At 40.8% G+C, this 22,249-nt stretch overlaps 2 protein-coding genes across 5 annotated transcripts; one reads left to right on the forward strand and one right to left on the reverse strand.

The window, feature by feature from the left end:
- Positions 1-210: 210 nt before the first annotated feature.
- On the reverse strand, positions 211-6,453 carry LOC102717206 (pentatricopeptide repeat-containing protein At4g02750-like). Of its 4 annotated transcripts, none has more exons than XM_040529706.1 (5): positions 4,140-6,453; positions 3,948-4,066; positions 1,735-1,879; positions 1,356-1,446; positions 211-316 (listed from the first exon to the last, which is right to left on the reverse strand). In XM_040529706.1, the coding sequence occupies exon 1, from the start codon at positions 6,419-6,421 to the stop codon at positions 4,331-4,333; it is 2,091 nt and encodes a 696-aa protein (XP_040385640.1). In that variant the 5' UTR covers positions 6,422-6,453; the 3' UTR covers positions 211-316; positions 1,356-1,446; positions 1,735-1,879; positions 3,948-4,066; positions 4,140-4,330. The 4 variants fall into 4 exon arrangements, with proteins under 4 accessions (XP_040385640.1, XP_040385641.1, XP_040385642.1 ...); XM_040529707.1 differs by lacking the exon at positions 211-316 and adding an exon at positions 3,711-3,791 and having other exon boundaries at positions 1,072-1,446; XM_040529708.1 differs by lacking the exon at positions 211-316 and having other exon boundaries at positions 1,072-1,446; positions 3,948-4,036.
- A 4,785-nt stretch (positions 6,454-11,238) lies between these two features.
- Positions 11,239-21,023, forward strand: LOC102700103 (serine/threonine-protein kinase tricornered-like). Its single transcript, XM_006663900.2, has 13 exons — positions 11,239-11,675; positions 16,380-16,554; positions 16,759-16,842; positions 16,916-17,157; positions 17,232-17,466; positions 17,953-18,032; positions 18,109-18,193; positions 18,321-18,452; positions 18,532-18,645; positions 19,811-19,855; positions 20,105-20,189; positions 20,308-20,367; positions 20,441-21,023. Exons 1-13 carry the CDS (start codon positions 11,476-11,478, stop codon positions 20,578-20,580), a joined length of 1,677 nt encoding a protein of 558 aa, XP_006663963.1. The 5' UTR covers positions 11,239-11,475; the 3' UTR covers positions 20,581-21,023.
- The last annotated feature ends 1,226 nt before the right edge of the window (positions 21,024-22,249 follow it).

The raw sequence follows: 22,249 nt of genomic DNA on the forward strand, positions 1-22,249 counted from the left end.
AAAAAGGGTAAATAAATAATAATAATAATAATAAATTTCTTTTTTCTTCCCTTTGCTAAGGCAACCAAGCCATGTAGAGCGTCAAATGACCATACTTTGAGGACATTTCGACGCAATATTACAAGATCAAGCGAGCAGCAGACAGCAGCAGATGTAGTACATAACATAGTTCAGTTGAATTCACTTAATTGTCAACATATAAAGCTGGCAGTCATCCCCACGAAAAAAAAAATAAAGCTGGCAGCAAAGCGATCATCGCGAAAAATGAAAAAAAGCTGGCAGCCAGGAGATCATGCAATGCAGAAAAACGTCAATCCTGCATGATACTTTCAGGGCTCATTTAGAATCATGCTACTTTCAGGACTCATTTAGAATGCAGACTTTCACAAACGTAGGAATAGAAAAAACATAGAATTGAGATGCCATATCAGCAAATTCCACAGGAATACAAAACACACAAAATTACAAGATAATGTGTTTGGATGGCTCACGGGAAAATAACATAGAAATTTGGGTTGCTTCTAGAGATAGATAAGAGAGATAACGGGGAAGAAGCAATATTGGAATTCTTGAAGGAAAATTAAAATGAGACTGGAGCTCATATGTAAAGTTCCAATGGAATTAGGGTAGGGTTGCAATCCAAAGGAATTGTTAGGAAATGATTGCTGATGCAAAGGTTGTATCTGGACTCTAACATGTCAACCAATGCTCAATGATGCAAAGGCTGAAGAATAAATCTCTTCTTTAGCATTGATCCAATTCAAAATGCATCAAAATTGACTTCAGAATCAGTACCACAGATTAGTAAACTGATCAGATGTAATTTGAGATTTGAGCTTTTTTTTATGGAGGATTTTTAAAAACCGAATTGGTAGCTATAGCCACGAAAGATTAAAGCATCAGACTGCAGGTGCTAGAGAATAAACATGTTCTGGACACCTGATTCTAAACATCATGAAAAGGAGCAATTTCTCAAGAATTGGTTAATACAAATTTTGCAATAGAAGGTAAATATGCCCACAAAATACATGGGTAGAAAGATTCGATAGGATTGCATGATAAACTCAGAAAGCTAAACTTATGTATCTGCCAAGTGCTAAGTGGGGGAGAACTGGCGTTTCCATATGTTAGTACAAAATAAATGAATTAACTAAAATACTGCGATTTATATCACAAAAACTGAACAGAACAGAGTTGAACTGTAACGCAGTGGAAACTTAATGATTGAAAAATACTAGATTTTGTAGCTAGTGAAATACTACAAACTATTGTATGGTTCAATATTGAAAAGGAAATCATTCCTTAGCCATGTGGCCATGCAATCCAAGATTCCAAGAAGGCAAAATTATTCTTACCATTAGGATCTCCATCATCTTATTTTGTGTTTGGTTCTCACTAACAACTTCATTCATGAAGTTTTCATGACATGAGGATAGTGGGCCTCCCCTATTTGCAAGAAGAAATTTGTTCGGTCAAAATTGAGTCAGGATCTTTAATCTCACTTGTCTCAAGATCATTAACAACTGAGAAGACAAATCAGAAATCATGGATGTCCTAGATGAAAGAACAGTTTTTTTTTTTTTTGGAACTCCTATCCAAAAAGTAAGAACTAAAAATTGCTATTATAGTAGGATATTTTGTAACAAACACAAGGAATATACAGGAATTCCCAAAACCATCGACATTCCTATATAAGAATGTCATTTGCATTGTTGGCTATTGCAATAGCAATACCTTTTAAGCCCCATAAAGTCCTGAGAGGTTCAAGCAGCTTGGCAACATTGGCCCTCTCCTCTTGTAGAAGAGCTGTCCTCAGCTTGTCGTATGATGGCGACACATATCCACCCAACTCGCCATTTGCAAGAAAATTGTAAGCGGCCTGAAAATATGGGTTTCTTGCCAAGTTAGATGACAGATCTGCAAGTGCTTTAATTTACATTGAAAATTAGACAACCATAAAAAAGGCAAGTTGAGAAAACACAAAAGAGTGCAAACCTACAGTGTAAAACATTCTAGCAATAAGAGCATCAGCCATTTGATAAGCTTGAAGGTGAAAGCTTTCTTTGATAGTAGCACGCTGCTTCTCTTTAATTTGAGATGTGCTTCTATACTCAGCAAAAAAAAGTACACAGATTTTAAAGAGGACCAAAGTAGCAGATTAGAAGGGACTTAAAAAGGCTAAACCTCATCTACAGGGGTAGTTTTGTCCTTGAGCTAGTTAAAAAAACTTCCTGTCTCTAATCTTATAAGTTCCGAGCTCATATACCAAGCCCGTGTCTGCAACTGTTCCTTGCTCGCTCACTGCCACCCCTAAATGGGAAAACACCAATTCTAACGTGATCACCATAAAATTTATATCACTTCCTAAACAGAAATCATGTTTTTCTTAATAAAAAACAAGAGATTCATAGCAAGCTGCAATTGAATCGAATAAGCAAGATGTAAGCATCAATGTATTCATTTGCTTTCCATCTTTTTCGTTATCTTCTCTAATTGATCTGGCATGTAGCTTCTCGATCAGGGGGGCATTCCAATTCTCTAGATTGTATTGCATGGTGTGATCCTTGAACTTGTGACACATCCCTCATGTGGCATTGCCATGGTTGACAAGTTGAGCCGGCAACATGCTAGGCAGGTCGGAGGATAAGAAGAACGAGAAGGAAGGAGGATGGAGCAGCAATAAACAAATGAGGCTTAACAAACATGGAGAATGAATCATACAGTTCTGATTTGGGCTAATTAAATATCTTTAAAGGACAAAACTACTCTTCAAAAACGATGTTTAGGCTATTGACTTCTAATCTGGAACTTTCATCTTTTTTAAAATATATGTTGTTTTCTCTTTGAAGAGTATAGAAGCACATCTCAGTTTGATCCTGATGGGAGCAATTTGCTAACCCCTAAGGAGGACCTAAAGAGGATGGGAACACTGCAACAGACAAGGGTATAGATCTGGAAATGTTTCTTGCAACTTTTTCTCAACCTCTTTGGCCTAGCATTTCCTCCTAAGTTTACAACCAGTTTTTTCGATGTTTTTGACATATTTCCAAAGAGGATGGTTCGGGTCGCGCCCTTCACCCTCACCAATAGCAGCCTCAGCAGCAGCATTGGCAGAGGAATTCACGCTACTGCCAGTAGCAGTAGCGGCATCATTTGAGCTACTAGGCTCATAGGCTGACTTGCCATCCTACAACTAGAGCAAATCGCTGGCCTATATCAGATCTAGAACCTGGGATTTAACGGCACCGGAGAGGGAGGTCGGAGACAGGAGGCGGTGCACAAGGGCAGTGCTCCTTGCTCCCTCCTGCTCAGTGCTCACTCTCCTCGATGCAGACAGCAACGGCGTCAGCGGACGATGGAAGTAACGAGGATTAGGTTAGACCTTGGATGATTAATGGGCTTTTGAACAAGGGTTATTGGCCCATGCATCGAATAGGTATTAAGTATCATGGAAGTATCACTATTTATTTTTACTATTCAATGGCCAATACTCCTTCAATACTGTATCGAGGGAGTATCAGGCGTATCCCTATATCTGATACATCTCCATAGCGGAACGGCAAGAAAACGCCGTATCGGTGCATCAGAGATGCACTCATGTGTAATCAGGCAAAACTAAAGTACATAGACAGCCCATCACAGAAGAAGAAGCACATCTAAGAGTTTCTCATAGGATTTTGTTTATTAGAACAAAACTGAAAGCAAGTTACCTGAAGATATGTTGCACAGAACCTTTGGAGTGGCTCTGAACTTACCTGACAAATCATTCATGAATATGCTTCTACTTGTATCTTGTACATACAAATTGGGAAAGCCACAAATTATAATTGTCAAACAGGTTGTACTTCCTCAAAGGTTGAGATACAGCATATATTTGGCATCACGATGAACTAATCCAAAGTATTTTCCAGAATAAGAGTAGAACATCGCTATGAAAGTCTGGATACCTGAATGGAGTTCAAATGCAGGCACCAGCAGTTGCTCCAGGTGAGATGCCATCTTAATTCCAAAATCATGGTCATCCAACCGTTTGTCGCTGATATAAATATTGGAACTTTGTAATATTCTGCAAATTAAAAAGCATGAGAACTAAAGATTTGCTGGTAGGAAAATTCGATATGGTAAAAGAAAGCAATTACTTGATTGAGGAGCTGATAAGTTTCCCTTTTGTTCTTATGCTGCTTGCGGGCTCCCACTTCAGTTCCACCGAGCTTGCACTAGCATGATGAGGTCACCCTTCTTGTTGTTGCTGCAGCTGACTTCCCTGCACATGCTCCCTGCTGCTGATGGGCTCAGCCTTGTCATTCCTTGCTATATAGAAGAGTACAGTCTATGTTGATCCAGCTAATCCAGGTGGCTTGTGTACACACCTCTCTTTCATCAAAACCCTCACCTTGTCAGCATCGTCCCACTTTCCTGCCTCCACACAGATGTTTGACAGCATCACATAATTTGAGGTCTTGCAAGGTTCCAATTCAAATAACTTCTCAGCTGCAAGCCATGCTAGCTCGTGGTTCTTGTGTACGCGGCATGCTCCAAGCAATGCTCCCCAGATACCAGCATTTGGTTGGATCTGCATTCCCTGAATAAGTTCAAATGCCTCTCTTAGACTCCCAGCTCTTCCAAGAAGATCAACCATGCAGGCATAGTGCTCAGCCACAGGCTCTAAAGAGTACATTTTTATAATCGAATTGAAGAAATGCAATCCTTCATCAATTAACCCAGCATGACTGCATGCCGATAACACACATACCAATGTAACCTCGTCAGGTCTGACACCATTATCTTCCATTTCCCGGAATACTGCAATTGCCTCAACCCCATTACCATTAGAAGCATAGCCATCAATGAGCGCATTCCATGAAACGATGTCCTGTCCTACCATCTCATCAAAGACTTGTCTTGCTTCCAACATCCTTCCACATTTTGCATAGGCAGAAATCAAGGCATTCCCAGGAAAAGAATCACTGATAAACCCACTTCTGACAAGAAGACTGTGGAATTGCCTCCCGACATGCAAATAAGCCAAATTCGCACATGCGCTAAGACAACTTGCATATGTAGACCAGTCAGCACTTCTTGCATCCCTTCTCATAAGCATAAAATACTGCAGTGCTTCAACAAAGAGACCATTTTGAACAAATCCAGAGATAATTGAATTCCATGATACTGTGTTTCTTCTATTCATTTTCCTGAAAACACTGGCTGCCTTGCGAATTTGTCCATCCTGAGCATAGCCAGCAATCATGGTGTTCCAAGAAACCATATCCTTGTTCGGCATTTGCTGGAACAACACCATGGCCTCATCAAGCATACCACAATGGACATATCCTGATATGATTGTATTCCAGCACACTGCATCTCGAGCCCCAATTCCATCAAATAGTTGGCGGGCCTCATCGATCAGTCTGCTTTGCAAATAGCCATTCATCAGTGCAGTCTTTGGTGCGACACTGTCGAAAGGCATCTTGCTGAGCACATCCTTTGCTTCTTGGAGCCTCCCAGCACGTACATAACCACTCACCATCGTTGTCCATGAGATTGAATTCTTATCTGGCATCTCCATAAACAGCTTATAGGCCTCCTCCATGTGACTAAGCTGCACGTACCCAGCAAGCAGCACATTCCAAGACACAACATTACGCTCAGGAATTCTTTTAAACAATTCTCTTGCCTCACCCATCCTTCCTGACTGACAATACCCATTGAGCAAGTTCACCCAAGAAACAACATTAGGTGAGGGGATCCTCGCAAAGAATGCATTGGCCAATTCCAAATCCCCAGAACGCACATACCCCTCTAGCATCAAGTTCCAGGAAACTAAGTCCTTCTCTGGCATCTCGTTGAAGAACTGCACCGATCGAGACATTTCCTCACTCCGGATGAGCCCAGACAGAACTGAGTTCCAAGAAACAAGATCCGGGGCCGGCATCTCCCACAACAATTTGACTGCATCGTCCAACCTGCCGTTCTTGGCATACCCAGAGATCATGGCGTTGTAGCTCGCCACGCACTTCTCCCCAGGAAAAGGCATGCGGTCGAGCACCTCCCTCGCGAGAGCAAGCTCGCCCGCCCGTGCATAGCAGGAGACCATGATTGTCCAGGAGAATTCGTCCCGAGTGGGCATTGCGTCGAACAGCACTCGTGCATCCTCGACACGGCCGTGCTCAGAGCACGCCGCCATCATCGCGTTCCAGGACACGAGGTTGCGGCGTGGCATCTCGTCGAACAGCCTTCGCGCCTCGTCGAGGCGACCGTGGCGGCCCAGCGCGGAGATCATCGCGTTGTAGGAGACCACGTTGCGGCGGGGCATCTCCTCGAACAGGCGGCGCGCGGCGGCCAGCTGGCCCGAGCGCGCTAGCGACGTGAGCTCCTGGTTGCTCCTGAACACCGCGGAGCCGATGGCCTTCGCCGCGGCCATGCGGCGGCGATGGCGGCGGTCCGTGAGATGCCGCGACGATTCGAGATGGTGGCCACTGGCCAGCCGAGGGAACGGAGGTGGGCGGCGACAGGCGAGGCCGCGAGAGAGCAGAGAGAGGGTGAGAGCGGCAGTTGCCAGTTGGGCTGACGGCTGGGCCTGTCGGGTGTGGTGTGTTTGGTTAGGAAACAAATCCACCCGAGGTCCGTTAACTAAACGGCGAGTCTAAGTACTTGACCCGAACATCATAAATGTGTATGTCTAAAAACCATGCAAACTCGATCGCACGACGGGTTTAACTATATTTTTGGGCAGTTTTGCTGACATGGTGAAGGGGGCCCACCTATCAGCATGCCCGGTGAGGCGTTAAGATATAAAGTTGTCGTTGTGTTGCCGCAGTATATTCCCGTTCTGCCTCTGTGCAAAACCCTAGCTGGCGCTAGGTGAGGCGGCGATGACAGCAACGGCAATGAGAAGTTGAAGGGCACGCAATGGTATGTTCGTTCAGCGAACGTTCACTGGGTTCATCATATCACTACAATCGGTCTCCCATCCCACCTCAAGTTAGGCCGTGATGTGTGGGTGTGGTGCGAAAGCAGCACGATGGATGCCAAGGAGCGTGCACAACCCAGGTTATCGGTACTACAGATGCCGCAATCAGGTTAGTGTTAGTGATTTGTTTTTCTTGGTCATTTTCGGGTGTTTGTTATGTCAGTGCATTTGTGAGCTGTTTTATTAGTTTTTCAGAATGCCGGATGTAATTTATTTGATTGGTATGACCCCCAGCAAGTAGTTTCTGAGGGAGTTGTTGAATGATCTTCGAGATGTCGTTTTTTCACTTAGAAGGGAGAAGGCATAGTTAGATAGGGCTATTGAAGAAATGAGACCGAGGGAAGAAGAACAATGCGTACAGATGAGTGAAGCAATGAATCAGTTGGCACATTTGAGGCTTTCGGCAAATGAGAATGAACAAAAAATGGCTGCACTTAAGGCTACTAGCGTAGAGAAACAGAGGTTTGTGCTTGTTATGCTTGTGCTACCAGGTGTGTTTGTGTTGAATGTGTTGAAGTTAATTTGATGGAGGTTGGTGTACTCGAATTGCTGCTATTTGTGTATGTAGGGGGTTTTGTTGTTAAGAACTTACTTTGTGCAGCAATTGAGTTGTAAGATTCTAAATTATGAATGAATATGTCTGCAATGAATATGGTTTTTTGTGACAACTGCAATTGTGTGTCCACTGAACTAACATGTTGATGTCAGGGATTTAAGTGCAAGAATTTTTAGTGAATGTACATGTAACATTACAGCACATCATCAATAGCCACAAAATATCACCAAATGGATACTTAACTCAGATCATCTCATTGCCACATCATTTTTTTAGAATTCAAAAATCAGCTAGATCAGATCATTAGTAATAACAAAGGCATAATGACATAATGATAGTGCGATTAGAGCGTACTAAAGGATAGCATGTTACATGCCTAAGAGTCTGGCACACAAATTACACAGCATTTGCAAATTGGCAGTCCTAAGTAACTGCTGCAAGATGCACTACAACATCTAAACTTATGCCATAACAGTTTGTTAGATTCCCATGGGGGAATAATCATAAGTGGGCTAGTGGGTGTTTTCTTTGGCTTTCCTGCTGCTGGTTGCCGAGCTTGCACAAAAACATTTGCTTTTCCAGAAGTTATCTTCACAAAAGCACTTGAACAACTCTAGGATTCAGGTAACACTGCCTGAAGGTTGATAGTAGCTGAACCACCAAGTTGGGTTGACACCCTTGCAGTAGCTGCAACTTTCAGTAGTGCCATTTCCTTTGTTGGTTGCCTGATAGGAATAGAAACAGCCTTAGATAGAACATGAAAGTAAATGTGATAAGCTAGTTGGTAGCTGACATACCTTCTTGATAGGGGAGGTTCTCTTTGTAGCATGGCATGCAAGCAGATGTGCTGGTGGTAATATCGGTTGCCTTTCTTTTCCTGTTTTGTCCAATGCTCCCTGGTGTGCTTGAAATGAGCAGTGATAGAGTGCTCCAACTTATCACCTAGGAGGTAAGAGGGAGGAGAAAATCTGAACCGTTCATTTGCTGCTTAGACACATGTGTTTTCACTTGCTACAGCCGGTTGCTCTCCTCCCCTGGTTCCGGATAGAAAGCACCTCCTCTTGTTCCCCTCCTTGATTCTGTCTCTATTGCTCTACTTGATCTCTTTCCAAAAAAATATTCCCCAAATCTCATACGATGTTGTTGGAGTTTATGTTTATGTTTCATCATTCGTCTTATTCAAAAATTTTTATAATTGTTAGTTATTTTGTTATAATTTAATTTGTTATTATAAAAACTTTAATCATTTATAATTGTACGATATCTAAAAGTTAATGACATCTTATAAAAAACATATAGGGATTATAACTACAGCTTTAAAGAGAGGGGTCGGTCCCATAGTCTTTAAGGTAATAGATGCAGCCAGGCACTTTAACATGGAGTCGCCTGTAGACATGATTGCTCATATGCATAGTATATCTTTAATATTTGTTGATCATGAAGATTATTTTAGTTCATTATTACAAATTTCTAAGTTTTTAATCAATCAAATGGAAAATCATTTATTGTTGTTTGTTTGTTTTGTTATACACGTGCTCTGCACCTAATTGCAATGGTTACAAACCTGACAATAATATACTCCCTCCATATTATAAATATGACACCGTTGACTTTTGAATGTATGCTTGACCATTCGTCTTGTTCAAAATTTATATCTAAATATACAATATTATAAAGCATGCTTAATATTTCTATAATAATAAATTATATTATAACAAAATAATTAATAATTATATAATTTTTTGAATAAGACGAAAGGTCAAGGCTTAAAATTCAACGGCGACATATAAAAAAATATGAAGAGAGTATGTTGGAAGCATTGAGTTGGAGGGTCAATTTGGTTTAGAAGAATTTTAACTCATGAATACGAATGTATACACACATTAATGCATATGAATTCTTTCAAGAGGTTCAGCGCATAGAAATTTTCCTATATATGTTTCCTTTCTGTAACATGTAGGAAAGAATTTTTTTTCTATACTTCGTTCCTATAAACCGAATGACTTTTATAGGTTTTATAGGAATTAAATAGGAATATAATTTGATGTTTTACACCAGAAAGAATAGACCACGATTATGTTTTCCTTTACAAAGAACATGAACGCATAAAGATATTGGTAAGGCCAATCTCACGCGGGGCATTTGATGCAGTGATAAGGAACATATTTTATTTTACCAAATAATAAGAAACTCATTTGAGGAGAAGAAGAATACATCCAACTATCCTATCTTAAACTTAAGGAGGAAATACATTTTTTTTTGCTTCAGGATCAACTCTGACCTTGAAACTCAACACTTGAGAATAAAAGGAGGGATGCTTAATCTATACTTTCTATATAAGTCTTACCCATTACCTATAAAGCTCAACATGCACATATGCTATATCATCACTCACTAGCAACCATTATATTTAAAGCTCATGCATGCCACTAGCAATCATTATATTTAAAGCTCGTGTAAGCATGCTACATAAGCTCAACATACAAACATGACATATCATAACGCATTAGCAACTATTATATTTAAAGTTTATGTAATCATGCTACATCATTTATAATTTATTAGATTCTAAAGATTAATATAAAGCACTATGAAATCATCATTCTCTTTACTATTTTCATAATACTTGAATGCATATTTATCCATTAATTCAACTTATTTAACATATATTCATCCATGTAACCAACATTAAGTATTATGATGTATTATTTCAATATATTTGATATGCGTTCTTCCATATATCCTACAGCAAAGCACGGGTATCATCTAGTTATCTACGTACTTCATCTAATTTTCTCCATAGACTTTGGCTTCATGGACATTTATCACGCCCATCTGGACCCGACTCCCAAAGAATCTTTTTCATCCTTCAGACGGTGCATATACAAATGTACTATCTTACGAGGATTGTTATTACTGTCTGGTAGAATATAATTTTCTTTTGATAATTTTTGTTCTCAAAATATAGTTTTCTAAATTTGTTCCAATATCATGTGAAATCACATTTCTGAATTTAGAAATATAAAAAATATCTAGTCATTGTCGTAAAAATACTCTCTATTTTATTTTTTACTTAACAACATTGACTTTTTGTCAATATTTGACTATTTTTTATTTTTTTAAAAATTATATAATTGTTAACTATTTTGTTATAATTTGGTTTACTACATAAAAACTCTAAAATGACTTATAATTTTACATATTTATATAAAAATTAAATATAACAAATACTTAAATATAAATTCAAATGTCAACTATCTCAAATAAAAAAACAGGGAGCAACGAAAAATGATACCATTTGAACAGCTTTTATCCCAACTTCGAATGGACCATAAAAAAAAATCAAACTTGCTATAAAAACTATAGCCAATCTTCCTCGGGCCGTGTCCTCCGACTCCCAAGCAAGGACGCGTTCGGATCCTCTCAGGAGCAGAGAACAGCAAACCAATGCCATCAACAACACATAAAATACTGTAGCAATAACTAAAGCGATAAATCTCAGGCATCCGATTTAATTCAACGGTTGAGGGGTGTACCAAATGCACTACCAAATGCACTGTGGTATACCCCGTTGCACCAACACCGTGCTACTGCAGGATCCCGTTCCGCACGGGCGGGGGCTGTGGTGTGGCCGCGTCGTGTGCGCGCACCGCCACGCCACCTCCTTCCCCACGAGGCCACCACCTCTCCGATCGAATCCAATCGAATCGAATCGAAGCGGAACCGAAACGGGGCGCCCCCACATGCCCCGAAATTTTTATCCGTTCGAATCGCGCGGAGCTCGTGCTTGAAGGGGGGAAGAAGCCTTGCCACCTTAACACATCGCGGCGGCTGCGCTGCGCTGCGCTGCCTGCCACCCCACCAGATCCGGAGATTCCGCCGCGGCGCTGGAGCGAGCTCGTGCTGCAATGGCAGCGCCTCGCCCCTGATCCGGTCCGCCCCCCTCCCAATGGACTCCGCCCGCAGCTGGCTCCAGAAGCTGCAGCCGCGGGACAAGGACAGGGGCAAGCCGGCGTCGCCCACCGCCGCCGCGATGGCCGAGGAGGAGGCGATCTCGAGCGCCACTACCGCCAAGGTGGCGGCCGCCAAGCAGTTCATCGAGAACCACTACAAGGACCAGAAGAGGTTGATAGAGCAGCGCAACGAGAGGTGAGCCCTCCCACGCACTCACAATCGGCGACAGTTCGCCTTTCCGGCTAGAGTTGCGGTTCTAGATCGGTTAATCGGGGATTGGAATTCATGGGATGCGGCAGCCTCCGGATCATGATCCACGAATCGGAGCTCTTTTTGCTGTTCTTCGTTTATTATGATCCGGGTTACAAGTTTCTTGCTAGCTGGCCATATTCTGCTAGAATACTCTCAATCTTACGACGGGCGCATTACTTACAGTGTTAACTCTAAAATAGACCTAGAGTTTGTTCTTTGTTAGGTGGGTAGGGTAACAATACAGTAGTAATATCTCAAATACCAGACATTCCACGCCCTAAAGTTTTCAACTGGACAAATTACCCCCTACTCAATCTAGAGCATACGTGGCAATCTAGTAAGTATAAAATATATGGCCCATATGTCATAGTGTCTCCTTTCACAATCGTCACACTCTCTCTCTTCTCCGTCTCCTTGCCACCATATCGGCCTGCATGGCCATTGTAGTGGTGGTTCAGCCTGCAAATGGGCCGGGACGGGTCAACCCGTTACCAATACCATCTGCCCCCATTAACTTGGAAACCAGGGCCAACTTTGGCTCGACACTGTCTTTGGTGGGACTATGGCCGACCCTCAGCCCATGGCCACTATACCGAACAACATTTGTTAATCTGACCAATTAATCATTAAGAACTAATAGAAGCTAACCATTCAATAAAGAAGCGATCCTTGCCTCCTTGGGAGTCCAAGAAAAAGAGGTTATTAGTCACTAAAAACAACATCATATTCTTCTCTAACGAACTTGACCAATCATTCCAGCAACAATCGAAAGAGATCGCCATGGAATTCCAGCAACAATCGAAAGAGATCGCCATGGAATCAAATCTCCCATCTCCACTTGAAGCTGAAGCTGCCTCAATTTCAAGCTGCCACCTCTACTGATTGAAGTTGCGCCGTCTTCATCGGAAGCTGCCGCCGCCGCCTGATGTTGCGTCGTCGTCGCAAAGCTCAGTTGTCGTCCCCATCTGAAGCTAAGCTGCGACCTTCGCATGAAGCTACAGTCGTTGTGGCCAAAAGCTGCCACCACCACCTGAAGCTGAACTGCCACCTTCTCCTGAAGCTATGGCTGCTACCGCCGCTTGCCTCCACCACGAACGTATGGTGCGCATGATGCGCTGTAACTATTTGATCCAAATTGACCCTAGGGTCCAATTGGTCTTGGACCCACCTTTTCCTATACATATAAGGGTCAGCCCACTAACCTTTTGCAGCCAAAATATGAGGGTTGCGTTAGTGGTCCAACAGGCAGAACCGCCTTATTTGCAGGCTTAGTGATGGTCTTGGCAGAGAAGATGGCAGCAGTGGTAGACTTCCTAGGGCAAGCTTGAGAGCTGGCGGGTGGTATTGACGGGCCATAGATTCTAGCACTCCTTGAGAGAGCTTGAGCGCTATGCTGACAATAATTGCCTCCAGTGCCCTCCCCAATGAGCACCCTCCTCGCCACTGCTCACCAGGTTACAATGCCCTCCCCACCATCGCCCACAACTGGAGCGGCTTCAAGCTCTAGTGCGGAGGAATGAGGGGCTCCGAGCTCTCCCCGCCCCTGCCCCACTAAATTTAGGGGAGGGAGGGAATTGGGCAGCAAGGTACACTGCCGCAACCTCCTCTACAAACTGCATTGATGATGATGGGAGTGGGATCAACTAGGGAAGTTGGAGGTGGAAACCCCTTCCCATGGGGAAGCTATGACCATCATTGTCTTCCTTCATTGCGACAAACTAAGATGACACACGGAGGTGGGGAACGTATGTTGGCTGCCATTCTTCCTCCATTAGCTCATGGCGACTCCTGCCTCCTTCCTCAGATGTAACACAACCTTGCTTGCTTGATAAGGATTGGGGGTAGAGCTTTAGATCTATTGGGGAGGGCAAATGGTGGAGAGGGAGGGCGATGGGGGCGGTGGCCGACTGTGAAGCTCGTGCTTGTTCGAGAAGGGCGTTGGAGCTAGTGGCTAGTGGTGAAGCCCGAACTTATTGGGGAGAGCCAATAACTGCGGGAGGTTGATTGAGGTGGTGGTTGTCTATGGAAGAGAAGAGAGGAAGGAGAAAGAGAAGAAGATGACTAAATATTTGACATGTGGGCCCTACCAATTTTTTTCCTAATTGGATTGTCACGTAGAACTAAAATAACTCCGAATTGAGGTACGGGGTTATTTGTCTAGTCTAAATAGTTGAGGGTGCAAAATGTCTAGTTTTGAATTCAGGCGGATAATTCGGTCTCCTGCAATAGTTAAGAGTGGTAATTTGTACATTTTCCTTTTCTTAATTTATATTAACTGTCTATTCATTTTTTGTTATTATTTTATATCTTTTTTGACAAATATTGGCATATGTAGGATTATTTGCATTTCATCAATTGTGAAAGGCAGTCTTCTTTTGTAATGTGACATATATGATTTATCGACTAAACAGGATAGGTAGAAACATGCTTATTAATAAACACCTAAAAGGACAACTTTTTTTGGCAAGAATAATGATAAGGCTAAAAATGGAAATGAAAACTTGAACTAGATATCCAAGTGATTCCCTAAATTGCATTTTTGGTGTGTTTGATTAGCTGGATATGCTTGGATGGGATATGACCGTCTAGGTTTTTGATGCATTTGGTTCGTGGGTGAAACGGGATAGGGTGGCCCGGAAAGAGAATATTCCAAGAAGATGCTGGATAGGTGTATCCGGCCAAATTGGCTGGATGAGCTCATCCGCCTTCATTGATAGTTCTCATTAGTGATTGTTTAGTGATAATTAGCGTGTTTTTGTCATTAATTAGTAATTACCAAGTTCAAATTAGTGTTAATTAATGATGATAGATATATTTTGTTGTTAATTTGTACTAATTACGATAAGATCTATGAGGATTAATTTATATTATTATTTATTAGTAATTCAATATGCCCATCCCATCCATCCTCATCCACCCAAGCAAACATAAAATTGTATCATCCCATCTATTCAAGCAAACATAAAACTGGAAGAATATGGATGGACATATCCCATCCCACCTTGACCACCAACCAAACGCACCCTTTATTACCCATATTAATTCTTTGGACCCCATGGACGCTATGAAATGTCTATCATTTGTCCATTTCATATGGAACTATCACATGACTTCATACAACGTATTAACTTCAGTTCTCTAGATACAATCTCTTCTTAGGTTCATGAATAATGGAATAAATATGTTGCATTAAACTTACCATGAATTCTCTTGGGATTTGACCAGGAAGCACTCACTGTTTCTCTGCATTAAACTTTTGAGGAGGATTACCACACGGAATCCTGTCTAGAGAATGCGAATGGGATAGTTCATAAGCCTAATCATCTTAACCCTCGATTGTGACATCAGCCTGAGTAGTTCCCATGCCCTGCCTTGTAACACTTGTTGGCTGCTCACGTCACCCAACACAAGGATGCATCTAGCATTCTCAGTGCAATGCACAAGCACAGCCCCTCCTACACACCTCACAGCCCATGCCTTATCCCCACACATTATAGATACGGTACCTTGTATGTATCATCTCTGGTAATAGGTATATTTGTGTCGGACCTGATACTTGGTACCACAAGTATCATATCTGATACTTGTGGATATCAGACTGGATACACATAGGTATCAAACATGATGCCTAGGTATCATCCATGGTACACATAGGTATTGTGCGATACCTGTAACTATTATTTCCAGTACTACCCCACACCTCAAGTAATCAAGTACCACCCCAAGCAATCCAGATCAAACAACCTATCCAATCATCCATCCACCAAAAAAAAGAACAGAAAAGACAAGATCCAAGCCCAAAAAACGATGGAGAGGCACTGTCACCAAATGAGTTACCTGGTCAGCATCGTTTGCAAAGACCATGCCGTGCGCCCATTGTGGTCATTGACCTCCGTTGGCAGCATTCCATGGCAGTCCTCACCATCTTCATGGTGCTTCCTCCTGCTTATTGCCTCCTGTTCCAGCTCTGCCTATCTTTCATGCTGTTTCCACAATGCAGAGTGTTTTGTGCGCCACTTGAACTCTGCTAAAAAGTCTCTGCCGGGCACGACAGATGGCTGCGTCGCCTTTGATTGACATCCACCCAAGCATAGCGTTGCCCTGCCATTGCCTTGCTGCTTTGCCTGACTGCAGCACACCTAGCTGCCTCACCCTCTCCCCATGCACTGCCTCATGCGCCCAGCTGAGAGAGAGAGAGAGAGAGAGAGAGAGAGAGGGGGGGGGGAGGGAGGGAGGGATATGTGTTACATGGTTTATTAAGTATACCATTATTGGAACAGTATCGTATCTCTGCAAACTTTTACTAAACACAATGCATGCACAATATTTTGAACTTTGTAAATGAACTGTTATTAAGATTCTGTAATGTTTGGAAGTGTTATTTAAGGCGGTCTACGTAGATGGTATGCATAAAAAAATTCTAGCTGCCTAACTATAGCATTACATCATCATAGAGGCTATTCACAGTTCTCTTATTGCCTTTTTTTGTGGTTGATATTTGATAACTCTCAATATTTCAGCCTTTTTGTATGTTTAACTGAAGTGCTATATATTAGTTTTGTATATACATTTCTGGCATAGTTTAGATATCATTGAATGACCATTCTTATATGGTGTTAAAGTTATTAATACCGAGTTATATTGTAGGCGTCGGATGTTGGAGAGTGAGCTTGCAGATGCTGATGTATCTGAAGAGGAGCAAAATAATATTCTGAAGGACTTTGAAGAAAGGGAAAATGAAATCATGCGCTCAAGGAGGCATAAAATGGGCGTTGATGATTTTGAATTGCTGACCATTATTGGAAGAGGTGCATTTGGGGAGGTAAGAAGGACACTCTTTTTACTCCTATTTGTGACGAAGGTATAGTTGACTGTTGTGTAATAAATATTAGTTTACACAATACATTGAGAAACCTTCAGGTTCTCATTAGACATGGTGAAAATGAATCTATTTCTCCTAGAGGCAAAATATATGCTCTCTGTTTCTCTTGCTGCTTGTCTCCAGTTTACATCTTTTGTTCTTCAGGTGAGGCTTTGCAGAGAAAAAGCTACATCAAATGTCTATGCAATGAAAAAGCTTAAGAAGTCTGAAATGTTACGAAGGGGCCAGGTAATTCATGTTTGTTAAGTAATTTAATAAGGTTGCCCAGCAAACCTTTTGTTATCTAATGTGTTCTTTTCAGGTTGAGCATGTGCGAGCTGAAAGGAATCTCCTTGCAGAGGTTGACAGTGCCTATATTGTTAAGCTTTATTGCTCATTTCAAGATGAAGAGTTTTTATACCTTGTTATGGAATACCTTCCTGGTGGTGACATGATGACTCTATTAATGCGCAAGGATACACTGACAGAGGACGAATCTAGATTTTATATTGCAGAGACAATTCTAGCAATTGAATCCATACACAAGCACAATTATATTCATAGGTAATTCATTGATAATAAAATAGCATGTCATTTGATAGCAAATTCGCCACTCCATCTTTGCTATACATTTTCAGGGATATCAAGCCTGACAATTTGCTGTTAGATCGAAGTGGCCACCTGAAGCTTTCAGATTTTGGCTTATGCAAACCACTAGATAGTAGTAGCTTTCCAAATCTGAGTGAGTTTGACTATGCAGCGGGAAAAAATGCCAATCTGTCAACAGATGGTGATAAACTATTAAGTAACTATGCTGCCACCAGGACACAACAGGAACAGCTATTGCACTGGCAGAAGAATCGGCGGACACTGGTAAGTTACAATACTTACTTTTACTATAGTAGCATTTGCCCTGCTTAATTATATATATATTTCCTTAGTCATGGAAAATCCTAGGTTCAAACACTTACACATGGCATTTTGTACGCATCACATTCAAATAGGCTTCTTTGGATGAAAGGAGTTTAAGATAGACCCTGTCAGTGTGGCAGGGATATTAGTTCAGTTACCATACCAATCCAAACCAGGTCTAAAGGGCATGCATGATCTAAAAGTATTTCACATGCTTGCTATAAGAACTCAAGTAACAAATGCATCAGAAAGATGAATTGATATTTTAGTACAGTTAAGCAATTTGCATTAGTTGATTACAGTGGTTTCTGCATAAAACAAAAATGAACTATGTCAGCTGAAATGTTGATACAAAGTTGTAAAGAAAATGACATGGTAATTATTTGTTTGCATAACAGGAGCCTTGGCAGTGCATTTTGATGTATGTTACTTGCATGATAATTGCAGGCTTATTCAACTGTTGGTACACCTGATTACATTGCTCCGGAGGTACTATTGAAGAAAGGATATGGAATGGAATGTGACTTGTTAGTACTCTTTTTAGTGAACTTCTGCAGTGCATGTCCTAATATTTTATATCTTTCTCATATTTATTCTTTATAGGTGGTCACTTGGAGCCATTATGTATGAGATGCTTGTGGGTTATCCACCATTTTATTCAGAAGATCCAATGTCAACATGTAGGAAGGTAACCTCAAATGCTGTTCTTACATCAAGTATGCAAGTGATATATATAGCTAAGTCATGTTCCTATAAAAAACATGTGTCTTTTGCATGTGAATTCTTTATATTCACTTTTGAGTGCAACTTTGCAGATAGTGAACTGGAGAAGTCATCTAAAATTCCCTGAAGAGTCCAAACTATCACCAGAAGCTAAAGATCTTGTTAGCAAGCTATTATGTAATGCAGATTTGAGGCTTGGAACAAAAGGAGCACATGAGCTAAAGGTGAAAATTGTTCACATGATCTGTTATGTCCTTCATGTTTGAATGATTGGTTATTTTATAGCATGATGTGTTCTTACAGGCACACCCATGGTTCAAAGGCCTTGAGTGGGAGAAGCTGTATCAGATGGAGGCTGCTTTTATACCTGAGGTTAATGATGAATTGGACACACAAAATTTTGAGAAATTTGAGGAGGTGAGGTGCCATTCCCAAGCTATTTATGTCCAACCTTTTCCCTATACACATTAGCGCACATGGTTTTACAGGCTAAAATAGTAGTACTACCTCTGGCATTAAAACAATGTTATTTTGGATATGCCTTAAGTCAACTTTAAAAACTTTGAACATCAATATCTTGTGGAATACTTCGGTTGGATGTACAGGATCTATATGAATAGATTTATCTCAAAAGGTACTATCATAATTTCAAATATTTTGCAATGAAAATTAGTGGTCAAAGTTGAATTTTGAGTACAGTTTTAATCTTCACAATGGCATGTTTCATGACCAGAGGGAGCACTAATTAACTGATAGCAGAAGTTTCACAATGTTTGGATTCCTGAATGTTTCTATTACCCTGTTCGTTTTTCCTTTTGCATCGCTACACAAGACAGAGGACTATGATAGTGCATTTTTTTATTATTATATTTGTTCAGAAAGAGGGGGAAAAGTTTGGTTTAATTTAAAGGAACCACATAAGTTGTCTTACATAACCTCTCTATTACATGCCCACAAAAGCAATATGTGTTGATGCATCAATAAAAAAAACATAACAAAGAAACAAGCCCATCGAGTAAAATGTGAAAGAACTTACAACATCTGTTCCAAAATATAAGCATTTCTAGTTGTGTAGCATAAACTAAACATATATCAAAAGATTTCGTTTTAGTCACTTCAGTGGTCAATTTTTAATTTTTAAATTGATTAGATTTCCTTTCTAAGCATTTGATTGGTTCTGCAATCATTGAAGTGATTGAAATCATGGGAATCAATGCAGAAATGTTTATATAGTGATGCAAAATTTGAATCTTAGAAATGCTTATATTTTAGAATGGAGGGAATAGTATATATTCCAAAAGCAGCAGTTATCATTTATTTGGTAAACACTACTACGTTATTTGTGAATCTGGTAAGAGGGAAATGGACTTTGTAGCCATTCAGCATGCTGGGATATCCTTGTTTGTTTGATATTGTCATACCATTTATGGTAATTAGTATTGTGCGAAGAAAATATACACTGAGGACTGAGGTGGTGGAAATTGGTACATTGGCAAGTCCAATATATTGTGGGTGGCTCTTGCAGCCTGCCTTATTTCATGAGTGCTTACCCAGTGACCTTTATGTGTCTGGTGTCTTACAGATTGGTCCCATGCAAACGTCATCAAAGGCAGGTCCTTGGAGAAAGGTACATATTTTCTACAGGGACCAACCGCTCATTTGCTTTATTTTTTTATATTGTCAATATATTGGAGAGACTACTTTTTTATTTCAAAATTATTAAGAGTTACTTCAGCTTACTTAGTGATAATTTCTTACTCTTCCTGGAGGGTCATGTTTGCGTCTGAAATCAAATTCTTGATTCTTCATATTTTAATTACCTTGTAATCTTTTTACTTCTGACTCTAGTACCTGACTAAATGTTTCCATTGTGCAGATGCTTTCCTCCAAGGACACGAATTTCCTCAATTTTACCTACAAAAACCTTGAACTATCAGATGATCCTGAACATCCAGGAATAGGTTGGATCCTTTCCTAGTCTACTGGCATTTACTCCTTGCTGCACCTTGTAATAGTGTCTTGGAGATACTTTTGTGCTTGACACATTAGTTGTAACTATTTCCCCTTTTGGTGCTGCAGCTCAAGTAAAGAAAAAGAATAACAAGCCAACACGACGAACCTTTAAATCAATATTGCATGGTAAAAGCCTGTAACACAGTCAGATACTGGACATTTTCAAAATATTTACATTGTTTTTACTTATATTTTACAGAATTTGATGAAACTGAAGACGAACCTCAAAGCAGTTCCTTGAACTCAATGGCATCACAATTGGATGAGTTACCCGAGAGCCTTGAGCCTTCACCTCACTCTAGTATCTCCTCAGAAGATTCCCAGTCGCGACATAGATAGCAGTTAGTAAGTTGAAGTGGGTGGGGAGCAGGGTACATAATAGCCTTTGGGTCTAAAAGGCCACATGGATGGAGCACTATCTTTGGAACCTAATGGATATTCAGAAGACAAATTTGGATGTAGAAAAGCTCCAAAAAGATGTGCTATTGAATAGCGGGTGGGGTGTCCCAATAGCCATTTCTTACATTGGAGCCCTTAGCATTTCTTTCCCAACAATCCCGTGCTGGTTGGTAAACTACAGATGGGTATCCGTATTCTTTTGTTCTGTAAATTTGTTGGTACTGTCATTTTGTGCAGGGTTGGGATTCATTCTTTTGATGGGAACATGTCATGCGTATGCTGCCAGCTTTTTATTTGTGCAGAAATCTGCATATCCACCTTGTCATAAGCATTTTTTGGACTGCAAATTTCCATGAAACAAAGAACAACTGCTATTCCTGTCTTCTGTGCAGTTAATTTGTTCTCTGCAGTTGCTCAACCAGTGTCTAGCATGCTTTGCTGTTATAGCGTAATTGCAGGCTAGTACAAGGCTGCAAGGGTCATGAGAAATGAATGATAATGGTTCTACCCAGCTTAAACATAGTTTTTCTTAGTAGAATGGCAGTTCTCCCTTGATTATGTACTAAGAAGGAAAAATATTCCATACCTTAAATTTCAATCTCGCCATAGTGAGACGATTGGACCGGAGGAAAAGGGTACTACCTCCGTTTCATATTGTAAGTCTTTCTAGTATTATCTAAATTTATTCATTGATGGATGAATATAATTTATATATGTGTTTAGATTCATTAGCATCTATATGAATCTAAGTAATGGTAGAAAGACTTATATTGCGAAACGGAAGGAATAACATTTATAATGTTCTAAACTATTTTTTGCAAAGCTCTATCTACCTAATGTCTTGGACCACCAAGAAAGAAACCTGGTCCTTATTATCCTTCAACGAATTCTGAAAGATTCATCTATTTCATTCTTTCCATATATTCCACCAGGTGATAATTAGCCCCCTCCATATATTCCACCAGGTGATAATTTGTAGTCTCGTCGGTGTGATTGCAGCCATCGCTGACCACCAGTCCCAGAGGTTGCTGGAGTTTGAATTAGGAGGCATATTTGACAAAATTTTGAAGATGCACCCTCTCCCACACTGCGCCTCTCCCACACTGCGGCTGTGAATGCACAGTTCTTTGCAAGATGTTCAATATCCTCGAAGGTGTCCGAACACAAACTGCATATCCAACTGTAGGGCCAGTGCCGTTTTAACAAATTTCAGCAGTTAAGGCTTGTTGATGTAGAAGTAGTCATCCAGAGAAAGCTTTGTTTTGGTTCAGCATTTGCTTTCCATATTGTATTGAAATTTTCATGCACTGCGGAGCCTTCGAACTGGGCAAAGTAGGTGCTCTTAGCTGAGTAAGAGCTGTCATTAGTCCATTTCCAGGTCATATCATCTGCAACATTTGCATTCAACTGAATTGCGTGTAGGTGATTGTGATTTCCCCATGTAACCAGTTTGTGCATGTCCTCTATCAAAGCCGCTTTAGAAGACGTAACGAATTGTTTCCAGGAAGTTCATCCTTAACTTTACGATTTTTCCTCTTTGATAAGATGAACACAGATCGATATCCTTTGAACTCGTCGACTGTAACTATTTTATCGCAGGGAAGGGTCA

This window comes from Oryza brachyantha, chromosome 12 (assembly GCF_000231095.2).
Source record: "Oryza brachyantha chromosome 12, ObraRS2, whole genome shotgun sequence".
Lineage (NCBI taxonomy): Eukaryota > Viridiplantae > Streptophyta > Magnoliopsida > Poales > Poaceae > Oryza > Oryza brachyantha.